The sequence below is a fragment of the Euprymna scolopes genome, chromosome 2 (assembly GCF_053919585.1).
Source record: "Euprymna scolopes isolate OS-2025 chromosome 2, ASM5391958v1, whole genome shotgun sequence".
In the NCBI taxonomy this organism is placed as follows: Eukaryota; Metazoa; Mollusca; class Cephalopoda; order Sepiida; family Sepiolidae; genus Euprymna; species Euprymna scolopes.
Window position 1 is genome coordinate 85,230,594 of NC_136483.1, and position 14,696 is coordinate 85,245,289.

At 38.4% G+C, this 14,696-nt stretch overlaps 2 protein-coding genes across 3 annotated transcripts in view; one reads left to right on the top strand and one right to left on the bottom strand.

Annotated features, from left to right (window-relative positions):
• LOC145293221 (terminal nucleotidyltransferase 4B-like) overlaps positions 1–2,496 on the bottom strand; it is a 165,684-nt gene extending 163,188 nt beyond the window's left edge. The window contains exon 1 of one of the 2 annotated variants that reach the window (XM_080139775.1): positions 2,370–2,496. In XM_080139775.1, coding sequence (XP_079995901.1) covers positions 2,370–2,398 — 29 coding nt within the window. In that variant the 5' untranslated portion in view covers positions 2,399–2,496. Of the gene's footprint in view, positions 1–1,302; positions 2,263–2,369 lie in introns of those variants that run through there. The other variant, XM_080139767.1, reaches the window with a different exon arrangement.
• The window catches only part of LOC145293230 (centrosomal protein of 89 kDa-like), a 146,647-nt gene continuing 134,343 nt past the window's right edge, over positions 2,393–14,696 (top strand). The window contains exon 1 of the mRNA XM_080139815.1: positions 2,393–2,574. The gene's annotated coding sequence lies outside the window, so the exon portion shown is untranslated. The remainder of the gene's footprint in view (positions 2,575–14,696) is intronic.

The following is a 14,696-nucleotide window of genomic DNA, read 5'->3' on the forward strand; positions in this document are numbered from 1 at the left end:
ACCTTATAAACAAAAATTTTTTTTTTTTTTTTTTTTTTTTTTTTTTTTTTTTTTTTTAACACACCCAGGTTTTTAATTTTCACAATAACTTAGAATTATTAATTTTCCTAGAATTTTACCATTTAAAATGTACAAACTTTTTAAATAGCTTGGTTAATAAAATAAAATTTGATACACTAAAATATCAAGTTTAATTTTTCATTATATATGAATGGAAAAAATGGTTTTAAAAAGATTTTTCTAGCAGCAATTACATCTACATGGGTCGTGTCACATGTTCATTTGAAATAAATATGAGTAAAAATTGTCAAATTGTTTTAGAAACAAGTATTCATTTTACTTGAGTGGAGATGAAATAGATATTTAAATATATTTTTAAAATGTATAAGTTGTAAGAGTGATTCAAAAGAAAAAAAAATAAGGCTTACATGTAAATGAAACCACAAGTAAATGTAGTACTTGTGCAGTTTAAGGACAGTGTTGAAATAACGTTATTTAGAAAGCCATACTTTACATGAGAAGGGGGGGGAGATTTTGTTAACTAGTCTGTACTTTCACTTAACAATCTAAAATACACGATAAAATTAAATTTAAGTTTAAAAATTATTTAAAATATATAAAAAATGAAATAACACGGTCTGTAAAATATACAAGCACTAGTTATTTAAAATAACTATCAAAAAACTATTTAAACTAGGATATTAAAAAAAATATATTTTTAAAATATCATGTGCGATTAGTTACAAATTGTTTTTAACACTTATAAATATTTGACAAGTTTAGACAAAAAGGTTTTACAAATTTGCAATAAAAATGCAGAGCACAAAAAAAAAAAAAAAAAAAAAAGGACCCGAAAATAACGGTGAAATTTTCAAAAAGGACAGGACAGTACTATCAACTGACAAGCTTGCATGTTTAAATGCGGACGTAAAGTCAGGGTACAGTCTAGTACTATAACAAAACTAGAAATCGGACCCCCACTTTGTAGCCAACACACGCTCTTTTTGATATATATATATATATGACAAATCCAAGTTATGACAGTTAAGACATGAAACTGCTGTGGAAAAATATCATTAAGGAGGGGGATTATTTGCCCTAAAACTAACAAAGTCGGATTTAATTTAGTAAAATAACTAAACTGGAAGTCGGATCCCAATTTTACAACGACTGACATGCTTCTTTTATGCTCTTTTGCTTTAATGGAAAAAATGCAGGTGTGACCAACAGTTAAGGCATGAAACTGCTGTGGGAGAATATTGGATAGGCTTGGGGTGATGCTTTCGGGCATAATATACCTACCCTACAAGATCCGGTCGGTAATGTTTATCCTTATTTTTCCAAGGCGTCAGAACGCCATCTTTCATAAGGTGCTTCAACGAGGAATGATTTAAGCCATACGTACTCGCACGGTTATTGTCACGTTTGCGTTTGAGTTGGTTCTGTTGGGTGAGGATGTTATTGTGCTCACCGTTCTTGCCATCCACGTTAATGAAATCTAAGGGTATGATATTGTCATGGTTGCTTTTCTGGTGGTCGGTGTTTAGAAAGTTATTATTGTGGTGGAGGTACATGGTGTCCACGCCTATCTGGGCCTCGCAGATTGTCATCCAAAGGGTGTGCGCTGGTCCAAGCTGCTCCGGTGGAAACCAAGCAGTTCTTGGATCCATAAACCTGACCAAGGGAGGCCCACCCTCGTTCCGTCTTTCTCTCCTCTTGGTTATCACGGTGTAGACGTTTAAATATATAAGATAGATAGATATACAGAAAGATATAGTTATATCTTTGCCTTCTTGTGTATGACTTAATGCCTTTTTTGTTACGGTTTTCCTTTTTTTTTTTTTTTTTTTCCTTTTTTGTGTTTTTGTTGTTGTTGACTACTGATTATTTGTGTTAATCCCTTCTCACCAAAAAAAAAAATTCGAGGCTGAAAGGTGAAAAAAAAAAGTCGGCAACCGACTAGTTTTTTTCAAATTTTCAGAAATGAAGGACGCTTATTGCGCATGCGTGATTTGGCCATGTTCGAGAGTGCATCGAAATAGCAAAACGGAGAAAACGAAATAGCGAAACGAAATGACTTGTCAGAGTGGTAGATACAAAAAATAGGATTCCAACACGTTTTACGGAATTAGACATTTGACAATGTAAATATTAGGTTTACATCTTGTCTCTTCTGGTTGGGCCCGATAGGGTTTTTAATCAAGAAGAGACAGAGAGGATGTTATGTAAATCACTCTGACCGTCGAAAAGGCGGTGCGCCACAATAATAATAAACAGACCTTGCGTCACTAACATCATACCTGCGTGGGGTGGTTTGGTTTGCACATTTCTAAAATACCGACAAGTTTAATAAGTAATAGTATATTTACCTGCCTCCCACTGCAGGAAAGTTAGACATAAGATCAGTTTATAGTGAGGGCTCCAAGTGCTCCAGTCCAGCAGTCCCACCCAGCACTCCCTAAAATATGGGCAGTCTTAATGGGTGCAAAATTTACCGTAGTTGGTATCCTCCCATACTGTAGCGGCTGAAGTGACCGGCAACAAACTGGCACCACACTCCTCCACAACGAGAAGGTAATGCCTGGGATGATGGTATTCTAATAGCGAACACTAACAGACCGGTGTACGCAAGTATGAGCCAATTCCAAGAGCATGTGCCAGTTAAGTATCTGAAACAAATATTTTAAAAAATGTTTAAAATAGTTTCTGTAAAATCTAAAAGTTATCTTTAAAAGTATAGGATAATTTTACAATGAAAAATAATTTATTACGTTCATGACAAAAAAACAGGAAGTTTCTGTAAAACTCTTATACAGTCTTTAGAACTAAAACTTGAAGATATTTTTAAAATTATGAAATATGTATATATAGAAAACTTGAAGGTATTTTTAAAATTATGAAATATGCATGTATAGAAAACTTGAAGGTATTTTTAAAATTATGAAATATGTATATATAGAAAACTTGAAGGTATTTTTAAAATTATGAAATATGTATATATAGAAAACTTAAAGATATTTTTAAAATTATCAAATATGCATACATACTTGAAGATATTTTTTTAAAATAAGTAAATTTTATAAAAATTTCTCCGACGTCTTGTTCGTTGGAATAAATCCGTGTTTAGTGCTCAATAACAAGTAGAGCGTTATACCTAATACACATTTTAGTGCTTGCTTGGCCAGAATTCCCTCTATATTAAAAAAAGAAGAAAAGAAAAATATGTACGATGTACGTACCCTTGACGAAACGAAAATATCATATTCTAAAAGTCACGTAAATTGATCAGATAGATTTATTTTTATAAAGAAAATGATTTGTGAGCGATTAATTGGAATTCGTAGACATTACAACAAAAATATCGCAAGTTTTAATTATGTTGAGTTAGCTCCCTTGTTTAAACTGTATTCGAAATTGCGCCGCGATACAGTCGCTCCTCGGTTCCATAAAATCGGTTTATCTTATTTAAAAATAAAACTACTTGATCAATGTATGTGATTTTTAGAATATGATATTTTCTTTCCGTCGTGGATACGTACATCAAATAAACTTATATTTATTTATTTATTTTTCTTAACATAGGGGAATTCAGGGCGTGACGAAAAGGAAGTATAATGTATCCCAAAGATTATATAAATTGATCAAGTAGTCTTATCAATTTTTTTTTTTGTTTGTTTTTTGTTTTTAATACGGGGAGAATTCTAGACATGCACCAAAATTTTAATTGATATAAACATTTTGGCTACATATGTGCAAACATATTTTGGTTATAATTTATTTACGCTGAGACTCGTCAGACTAAGTTGTTATAACGAAAACAAAACGATTAATCTTTTTGTTATCATTCTAAAAAAACATTTTATGACGAAGCTTAACCTTAATACGGCTGTAGCCGAAACATGTCTGCATATATGCAGCCAAAATATTTGTATCAATAAAAAATTATATCATTTATTTCTCTCTATGCGAAGCTAGGTGTAATTTACATATTTCTATGTGCAGGATAATTGCATAAACTAATGAAGGCATCATCATGAATTTTGGAATATATATTCTAGACAACATGGTGAGTAGCATAACTTTGGCTTTTTGGCAGGAACAAAATGTAGTATCTGTTCTGATATTTGTGCGAGCCCTTTCTAGTCTCGCATAAAAACACGCGTTCACATCTCAAGCCATTTTTCTTGTCATACACATACGCGCACACAAACATACGCGCACACGTACACACACATACATATATTCACGTTCACGTACATACACCCACATGCTAACGTACACACATGTACGCATACATACACGCACACGTACGCACACATGGGCAATGTCACTTCCCCTTAAAAGAAATCCAGACATGTGCAAAGAACACCGGAAACAACTACAAAAGCAAAAGACCTAAGCTGTTTCCTCTTTTTCGATTCGGCTCCTGACCTAAGTGGTCGACGGACCAACCGCTCCCTTTTGGGGCGTGCGCACCCGCGTGCGTCACGTCCCCTGCTACTATGTGTGGGGCAAGAGCCAACAGACAGTACGTGCACCTTACACACTTTCTCTCTCGATGGCCTGGATTGACTTTCTCTCTTTCTCTCTCTACAACGATAGACTTTCCCTCTCACCAACTAACAATGAGAGACACGCGCCAAACTGGATTGACTTTCTCACTCTCTCTCTCTCTCTCTCTCTCTCTCTCTCTCTCTCTCTCTCTACAACAATAGACTTTCCTTCTCACCAGTTAACAGCGAGAGACGCACGCCAAACTAAACATGTGCTGTACCCTTTTCTTTCATTTGTTTCTTCATGAAATAAATTCTAGTGGTGGCGAATATAATAAGAGAATTACCAGTCACGCTTACCGATATAAAAAGGGAGACTGAAAATGACGATGTCATCAGAGACATAAAGAAAAAATTAAGGGAAAATGCAAAGTATATTTTCCTTATGCAATGAGGTATTATTATATAGTGAAAGGGTGGTTGTACCGAAAACCTTGCAGAAAAAAATCTTATGTGATTTTCATACAGGACACCCGGGTCTAAATAGGATGAAGACACTTATGAGGAGTTATGTTTACTAGCGTAATATGGATGTGGATATTGCATTAACAGTAAACAAATGTAAAGGTTGTGCGTTAGCTGCTAAGGCACAACCGATAGTTCATAAAACTTGGAAAAAAACTGTCCATCCATAGTCACGTATTCATCTAGACTTTGCTGGACTGATCGAGGGACAATACTACCTAATCATAGTAGATAGTTTTTCCAGATGGCCGGAAGTAAAGCGGGTAAAAAACCCAACGACAGATAACACAATAAGTTTTCTGCATGAAATATTTGCACGTTTTGGGGTACCAGACATTGTAGTCACAGACAACGGAACACAATTTACTTCAAGTGTTTTCAAGGATTTTTGTGAATCGTTTCAGGTAAACCATATAACTACACCACCGTTCCATCCTTAATCAAATAGATTAGCGGAAAGGTTCGTAGATACGATAAAGCGTGCCCTTAGAAAATTGATAGGGACACCGACGGATAAAGCATAACAACAGTTCCTGCAAATATACAGGATAACTGAGAACCCAAATACACCATTGAAATTATCGCCAGCAGAATTAATGTTTGCGAGAAAAATAAAATCACCATTTGATAAATTAATACCAAAGCAAGCAGTCGTATATAAAACGACACACACATCACGTAAAAGGTTTAAACCTGGTGATCAGGTATATTTTAAATGTTTTAAAAATAATATGTCATATTGGGAGTCGGGTACAGTAGATAAACATATCAGTGACGTGGTCTACATGATAAAAGGTCCAAAAAGGATACACAAAAGACACCAAAATCAGTTAAGAAAACGTCATAGTGAGGACAACGAACAGGACAAACCTGAGAAACAGGAAGATCCAATTTATATAGTACACGAAACGTTTGATATTGAACCACCACAGACCATGTCCGAACCGAGGAGATCGGGAAGGAAAAGAAAGGCTATAGACCCAATGATAATGAACCCCAAAAGGAAAAGATATTGAAATCTAAACGACTTCAAATCTGTGGAGGGGGTGTTGTGGAGACGCCCACTAATTAGCATACGTGGGTGAAAAGATATAGATAAAGGTATCAAGTCAGCAAGACTGGGGAGCTGTGTTCGAACGCCGGATAGGCAAGACGCATGTGCCGGTTGCTCCATGAAAGACTTTAACATGGCCTCTGCCGGACAATCTTCCAACTCCAGTACAACTGCACCTTTGTAAATATGTATTATATTTTCGTCTTAATATATTTGTTTATCTTTATTTTCTGCGGTAGGATTTAACCATTTACTTACTTTTTCCCATCGCCATTTTTCTGGTTCATTACCATCCCTCACTGCTCGTAACTCATCTAATAACTCGCTCATATCGATCTTTCCGTCCAGTTTCAAAAGAGGTGGAATTTCGCGAGCTTTTATCTTCAGAAATTCCTTAGTGATAGGTGTCCATACCTTTGACCAATTTACACGCGGTATTCTAGTTAATGACAGAAAGTCATTTCTGAGTTCAAACTTCTCTTTAAATATGTAGGACGGCAAGATCTCTAGAGTTGGGCCAAACGCTGCGCAACTCATAGGTAGATCTATAATGGTCATAGGTGGATGAATAAGTATTTCCCCTTGTTGCCGTCCCTTACAGACTTTCGACAACTTCCGTTCACTAGTTGAGGCAACTGCCCAAACATCATCAGATAGATGTATAGCTTGGGGGGTTAGTATATCAATTGACACCTCTGCTCCACAATATTTATCGATCCCCTCCTCATTACCTTGAAATAATTGAACTACGCATAACTTGTGTCCGTTAGTTGCATAGATGGGACTTTCTACTGCACAAACTCTTAGTGCATTCATGCTACACGCTAGTGCTTCGCTAGGTGACAACACTATGAATTTGGTTCGGGCTGGGTTAAAAGCTATTCCTTCGGTTTCCACTTTGTACCTTGCTACTGCTCTCCTCTCAGTGACATTAGTAGGAAATGGTATCGGTAAATTAATTACGTTAAATACTTCGAAGTCGCTATTTCTATCCAATAAAGGTAACTCAACCATTACGTAAATCTTATCATTTTGTAACATCGTAGCACAACTCAAGGTTTTATAATATTCCCATAGACTCTTCTTTGGATCTACTGGTAAGCGTAAAGTATGTGGCAAGTCTGCCTGAAGCATCCCAAGTATTGTTTTTAAGTCTTGGAGGGTATGATGCTCGGTGACATGTGCACTAATGAAAGTAAATCTAATTGTGTCCTAACATGTTCCATTGCCACTGTCAATAACTGAATTGATGAGTTGAGTTGGTTTGTCATCGTCATCAGTTCCAGTATTTGCTTAGTTACAGCCTCTACCATACTTATTCTTCTAGCCATAAAAGTCAAACTTTCGTTTAGGCTGGCGACTGTATGGGATAGCCAGTTTATTCTTTGTCTATGTTTTGTCAGTTCGTATCTAGTAACGTTCACTATTGATAAGCTTTCCTCTATGATGTGCTTTATCTTCTGTTGATTTTCCTCTAAACTGCTTATATGCCTTTCTAATACTTCTGTGTCACTCTCCGATACGGTCCCGAATAATACGTGTAGTGCTTTACCTACGAAAGGAAGTATAGATCTCTTTCTAACTCGTTTTTGGGTCCCATCTGCTGCTAGCAATCCAATATCCCTAAAATATCCTCCAATGTATCGGAGTCTTTGTTTCATCTTATCTAACCGTCCTCCTAGTGATACAAATAATGCTGGATTAGAATTTATCCCAAGTTTTGATTGATTTTTTTTGCATCTGCAGCTTTAAGTGCGCTGCTAAGTTAACTTCGTCTTCTAGTTCCATTTGAACCTTCCGATACGCTCTCAGATCAATGACGAACGTCAGGATCCACTTAGAATGAGTAATCGTTACCTCGCTGGTCTTCTTAAATACCGTACTGTGTGTGTGGTGTAACGCTACTGTCAATCCAACCATCACCGCCATCATCATTATTAGACGCCGCATCCTACAAATACACATAGTAACGTTCCTTTACTATTTGTTCCATTTTATTTTTAGTCACTCAATTCCAGTTCCATAAATAACTTAACGAAAGAATCAGTTTCATCCTCTTCGTCTTCCTTATCCTCTTCATCGCTATTTGTAACTTTCCCCATTTTAGAGATAACATTGATAGGTCGTCTTACACTGCTTCACAAAAGTCTAGGTCCCCTAACATCGCCTATTACCTCTGGGGGCTGTGTCGACGGAATCGCATTGCTCTCTGATTCTTCAGCCCTATTCTCATTACCAGCCTCTTTATCTCTCAGTACCGATAGTGGAATATCATCTTCAGATTCCCAACCTTCCGAATCTGGAGGCGTAGTTGTTATCTCTGGTAGCGAGTCGGTATTCTCTACCTCAAATTCTAACTCTAACTTCTGTTCATCCGCTACCTCATTAGCCCACCTATCCGTATCTTCCCAATCTCCTTCCGGATTTATCAGGGTGGCTTTCCTTACAGGTCTATCTGTCTGTATATTAGGCATTTTCCACTCCCTAATATTGGCTTCACAGATGTCTGACGCGTGAACCCTCTTCGTTCTATTCGTCAGTTGATCCCATATTTTATATGTCACTGGTCCCGTTTGTTTTACTATCCTATAGTACGGTTTCCATCTAGGATCTAATTTTCCTTTTCTAACCTGTGCTCTGTAGTATACTGGGTCACCAACGTCATATGTTTTCTTGACCCTTCCATCATTGACTCTTTTGTTACGTTTTTTCTGTGCTGCCCTAATCCCATCTCTATCCTTATTCGAAGGATTCTTAAGCTTACTTTTCCTCTTTCTACAACTGTCCCACAAATGCCCGCTCTTCCCAAACCCCTGGCATGTCTCCTTCTTCCTTAGTGGACAGCTAGTTGCTGTGTGCCCTCTTTCCTTACACTCGTCACACCGTACGAACTCTTTCGCCTTGCAACTTTGAATTAAGTGTTCTTCACTGCCGCACTTAAAACACTTAGGCCTCAGCATGCAGGCCCTCTTTGGATGTCCCGGGCGGCCACAGTTGAAACAGTGCACCCCGTCTCTGTACTGGTAACTATAGTGCCCCTCTTTTCCGCAATTGTAGCATTTTAATTTTAAAGCCCCATCTATGCTTTTCCGGACATTCTTATCTCTCCTAGGGGTCACCCGCCCTTTCGCTATTGGGGCAACCCTAACTAGTTTAAAGATTTCCTTGTTGGAATCTTCTTAGGGGACGTGAGTTTTAATTTGGGTCCGGGTGGATTCTTTCCATCCCTATTCCTACATTCATGTGCCCTGTGCCTTTCTTTCTGGCAAACAAAGCACACTAGATCCCTCTTAAAGTTGGGATGGGGTATGTGTCTCCCCCCCCTCCCCTTAAGTCCCAGTGTTCTGGATTCGAGGCTTCTTCTTCCCCACTCTGATGAAGCTCAGGGCACTTTGCTCGGATGTGTCCTCGTCGACCGCATCCGTAGCAGACCTTCAACCAGGCTGTCTGGTTCTCCTCTAATTTTCCTAATCTCAGGAGAAGGGCTTCAGCTCTTCGAGCCTGTGCAAAGGCCTCCTCCAACGTGTTAGGCTGTGCCCTTGCCACGTCCTCACGCAACAGGGAATTGCTCAAAACGTCCATGAAGAACTCTGCCAGCTGGGCCTGGGTAGCCGGATCATTTCTCCGATCTTGATCTGGGTAAGCTACCTTAGCGAGAACGCTCATGCGTCCCTCTAGGTGAGCGATGGATTCACCACCCCTCTGCCTCACACCTACCAGCGCTCGAGCTGCCTCCGTTCGGCTCGAGTGACTGCCGAAGTGCCGCTGGATGTCATTTTCAAACATCTTCCAGTTGGTTTGGGATTTGTATTTATCCAAATACTCTCCAATCCATTCTGAAGCAGCATCCTCGGTATAGTCGTATGCCAGTGAAATCATATCGGCATCCGACAGGTTATAGATGCGCCCTTTCTTCTCTATTGCTTTGAGCCAGGGTCCCAACTCCACAGCCAAACCTGTGAACAGTGGGACTCTGGATCCCGTTACGTTAAGTTTTGGGGTTAGCCGTCCCCCTTCTTCAATCCTACGCCCTAACTCCTCTACAGATCTACCGTTTTCATTGGTCATGGTAGTAGTCCTAGCGGATTACGTATTAAATAACAATAGACAAAACAAAAAAAAATATAAGCGCTCTTTGAAAAAGCCCACAAGAAGTCCAAAAATGAATACCGACAAGCAAAAGAAAGTGATAAGAACGAAAATAAGGTGGTTTCCTACCTGATCGCTGAGATGTTGTTGGTTCTGCACTTCTTTTGTTGACTCGCTTGTTGGGAGGTCTCACCTGTTGTAAACAGTAAACCTCCTGTTTTTTTTTGTTTGGTTTTGAATCCGTCTGCCTGGTTAGCTAACACACCTTCTTCCTGATTTCGATAATCCTTGGTCAACGGCCACCAAATGTCACCCCCTTCAGCCGGTCGGTTGAGACGATCGTCGACCTCAGAACTCTTCCACTCCAATTACGGCAGCCTGAAAACGACCCACTCTGGCGGTTTGCAGCTCACTATTTTCGTCCTTCCAGTGACCACTGCCGGTGATAATTCTTAGCCGTTTTAATGTTGCTGATATGGGGTAGTGACAGAATTATCAATTGATCGTCTAAATTTATACTCTGGACCTGTCGTTGTGTACTCACTTACCGGCGAACATCGCCGATAAGAAAGCCGTGGATTTTAGTGTGGTGAAAAAGGAAATTAAAATTAATTTGGGTTTATTCACAATAATAATGGTCTAATAATATTTCAGAGTTTGAAGGAAGTTGGCTGTAGCTATTTTAAAACGGTAGCTTGTGACTCGAGTTCGGATAAGTTTTTCGGCCATAGGAGATACGTGTTTTAAGTCAAAAGCCCTCTCTGCCCGACTTTAACACCATCTGAATTCGCCAAAAATCGAATTCTCTCTTCTCCTTCTCTTCTCCCCTTTTTTTCTCTTTTCTTTTTTTTACTGTGTTCGAGGAATATATACATATCCATCAATGCCCTTTAAACATCATGAGTTTGTATTTGTTTACAACAAGAAAACTTGCCTGTCATCGGCTTTCAAACCTTGTTTTCTAAAATAAACAACCGCCTGTCATTTCATCTCGAATTCTGTGTTTCAAAATAAACAGCCAGCTCACTCCAAACTCTGACCGTTACAACAATAAGTATCTCTTGACATACTTTTTCCTTTGTTTGTTCTAACCAAAGAGTCATTTGATCGTCCTATTTTTTCGTTCTTTTGGGCTCTTTCTCTACAACGGCATATCAACCCCATAACTTGGTTACATATACATATATATGTTAATGTAGACATTGGTTACCTCCCTTGCTTCAGTTACATGGTTACCTCCCTTGCTTGTGGTGATATAAATAGGAGTCGGCCATCTTGGTTTAGTCAGTTCGTTCGTACAGTTTAGACAGACTACAAGTGTCTCAGCAAATGGTAGCAGAGATATCCCTCTGTGTGCGACAAAACGAAAAAAAAAAAAAAAAAAAAAAAAATTTTTTTTTTTGTACAGCTTGTCTGTAGCACTAGACAGATCGGATATCGGATATGGCAACTTCGAACAAACAACCTCCATTGTTGGAGGGGGAGGATGTTTACGAGAACTGGAAACAAGACGTTGAAATGTGGTCGTTGTTCACGGATCTTTCTGAGGAAAAAAAAGGGCTAGCAGTGTTTTTGACGCTACCACCGAATATTAGAGAATGTGTCCGTGAATTGCCAACAAGTGACATCGGCGGACGAGATGGCTTGAAGATCTTAATAAAGAAACTGGATGACATATATTTAAAGGATGAACACACGCGCGCTTACATGACTTTTAAGGAATTTTACACTTATAAAAGATCGTCAGGTACCAGTATAAATGACTTTCTTGTTCGTTATGAGTTTTTGTACCAAAGATTAAAAAAATTCTACATTATTCTACCGGAAGGAGTGCAAGCTTTTCTTGTTTTGAACGCGGTTAACATATCGGAAGAGAACGAAAAATTAGCGCGGACAACGTGTTCTGTTTTGACGTATCAAAACATGAAGGAATCGATAAAGAAAGTATTTGGTGACATTTATCGTGATGAAAATGTACCGGCAGTGAAATCAGAGCCCGAAATCGTCAACTATAATTATTCTAAACCGGGTAACAACAAAAGGCGTTTTCGTCGAGGACAATCTAATCCATGTGACCGAAGTGGAAACGTGTTGTTGTGTTACAAATGTCAGTCTCCGAACCATCTAATTAGAGAGTGTCCTAGAAATACGCCCAGGTTTATGGAAGCGACAGAACAAATACACATTACGTTGTTCATTCAAAAAAATATTTATTTGAACAGTACAAATGAAAAAATCTCAAATCTTGTAAAGGAAACATTTGGAATGGCAGTCTTGGATTCTGCTTGTACTCGCACACTGGCTGGCGAAGTGTGGCTTGATGTTTATTTAGATACTTTAAATGAAAGTGACCTGCAACTAGTGAAGTATACGAACTCAGACCGGAGTTTTTGTTTTGGTGATGGAGTGGCTGTCACAGCAATTAAAGTTGCTAAATTTCCGGTTACACTCGGAGGTATAAGAGTTTATATCGAAGCAGATATTGTGAAAAACGACTTGCCTCTTCTATTAAGTCACAAATCAATGAAGACAGCAGGAATAGTGCTAGATTTCCGGAAAGATATGTGCTGGATTTTTGATAAATGTATTGAACTAAAGACCACAACTTCAGGGCACTATTGTCTCCCCTTAACAAATAAGTTGTTGGATCATAGTGGTACTAAGAACATTGTATTACATGTTCAGAATTTTGGTCAGTGTTCTTTCACAGAAAAAAAAAAAAAGCAGAAAAACTTCATCGACAGTTTGCTCATGCCTCGAAGGAAAAACTTGTTTCCTTGGTTAAAAAAAGTGGCAAATTCAATGACAAGGAATTTATAAAGGCGATTGAGGAGGTTTGTGAAAACTGTCAAATTTGCCTTAGATTTAAAAAAGCTCCACTGCGACCGGTTGTGGGATTGCCTCTTGGCAATAGATTTAATCACACAGTTTGCATGGATTTGAAAGAGTTCATCCACAATGAGGTGTGGATACTACATCTCATTGATGCCGCTACCAGGTATTCAGCGGCAACATTGATCAAAACAAGGAAGAAAGGAAAGGTTATGTCAGTACAGCCTAAATCAACTGGCAAATATAGTCATTGGATCAATATAGAACCTGAGGATGAAAACGAGGATCAAGTTTGTATCAACTGGAATCATATTGATCATTGGAGAGAAGTGCCCCAATATACTGAACAGGAAAATGTAGTCCTGCTCACCGCTGAACAAGAGCAGTCGAAAGCTGTAATGGATGCCAAGCATAAAGAAATAAAAAACATGAACACCTATGAAGTATTTGAATGTGTGCCATACACAGGTCAAAAAACAATATCCACAAGATGGGTGATTACTGAAAAATTCAAGGATAATCAGAAAACAATGAAAGCTCGCCTTGTAGCACGAGGCTATGAAGAAAATAGTAATCTGAAAACGGACTCCCCAACATGTAGCCGTGAAGCTATGCGAATGGTCATGCTAACCGCATCAATAAAGAATTGGATGCTGCAGACCATAGATTTTACCTCAGCCTTTTTGCAAGGTGGTATTTTAGAGAGAGATGTGTACCTGAGGCCACCATCTGATGTTTGTCCTAAATCTCAAGTGTGGAAATTAAAAAGATGCATCTATGGATTGAATGATGCTCCACGGGCATGGTACAAGAGAGTTACTCAGGCTTTGATTGAATTAAAAGGAGTAGCAAGTGCTTATGATAATGCATTGTTTTTGTGGCATGATATTAAAGGAAATTTGACTGGAATTCTTGCTATGCACGTGGATGATTTTGTTTTCTGTGGAAACACAGAGTTTGAAAGGGATGTGATTGCAACATTGAAAGAAAAATTTAAGGTGGGATCTCATGAAAGTGGAACATTCAAATATGTTGGACTGAATGTTAATCAACAGGAAAATGGGATCACTGTAGAACAAGATCTATATGTATCTTCCATATCTCCAATAGAAATAAGCAAAGGGAGGATACTGAGGAAAAATGATGAACTGAATGAAGAAGAAAAGCATGAGTTGAAGAGACTTGCAGGTCAGATGATGTGGGTTTCAACTCAAACACGCCCTGATATAGCTTTTGATGTGTGTAAAATGAGCAACACTGGAAAGCATCCCAAAGTAAAAGCCTTATTTGAGGCGAATAAAGCCTTATCAAAATTGAAATCCAAGAAGGGTTCTATAACATTTCCAAAATTGGGAAAGCCCTCAGATTTACACATTTTGTGTTATACTGATGCCTCTTATGCCAGTCTGGAAGATGGATCTTCACAGGGTGGTTTTGTTGTCTTTATTGGAGGAAGTACTGACAAAATGGCCCCCATGTGTTGGGCGTCAAAGAAATTGGACAGAGTGACAAAAAGCTCATTGGCCTCAGAGACTCTTGCTCTGAATGAGGGAGCTGATGCTGGTGTTTTGACTGCGGTTATGATACAAGAGGTATTTCAGTTATCTAAATTGCCAGACGTTCTCTGCAAGACAGATAATGCATCACTTGTGGAGACATTGAATTCCAACAATCTGGTAAGCGATCGACGATTGAGAATAGAT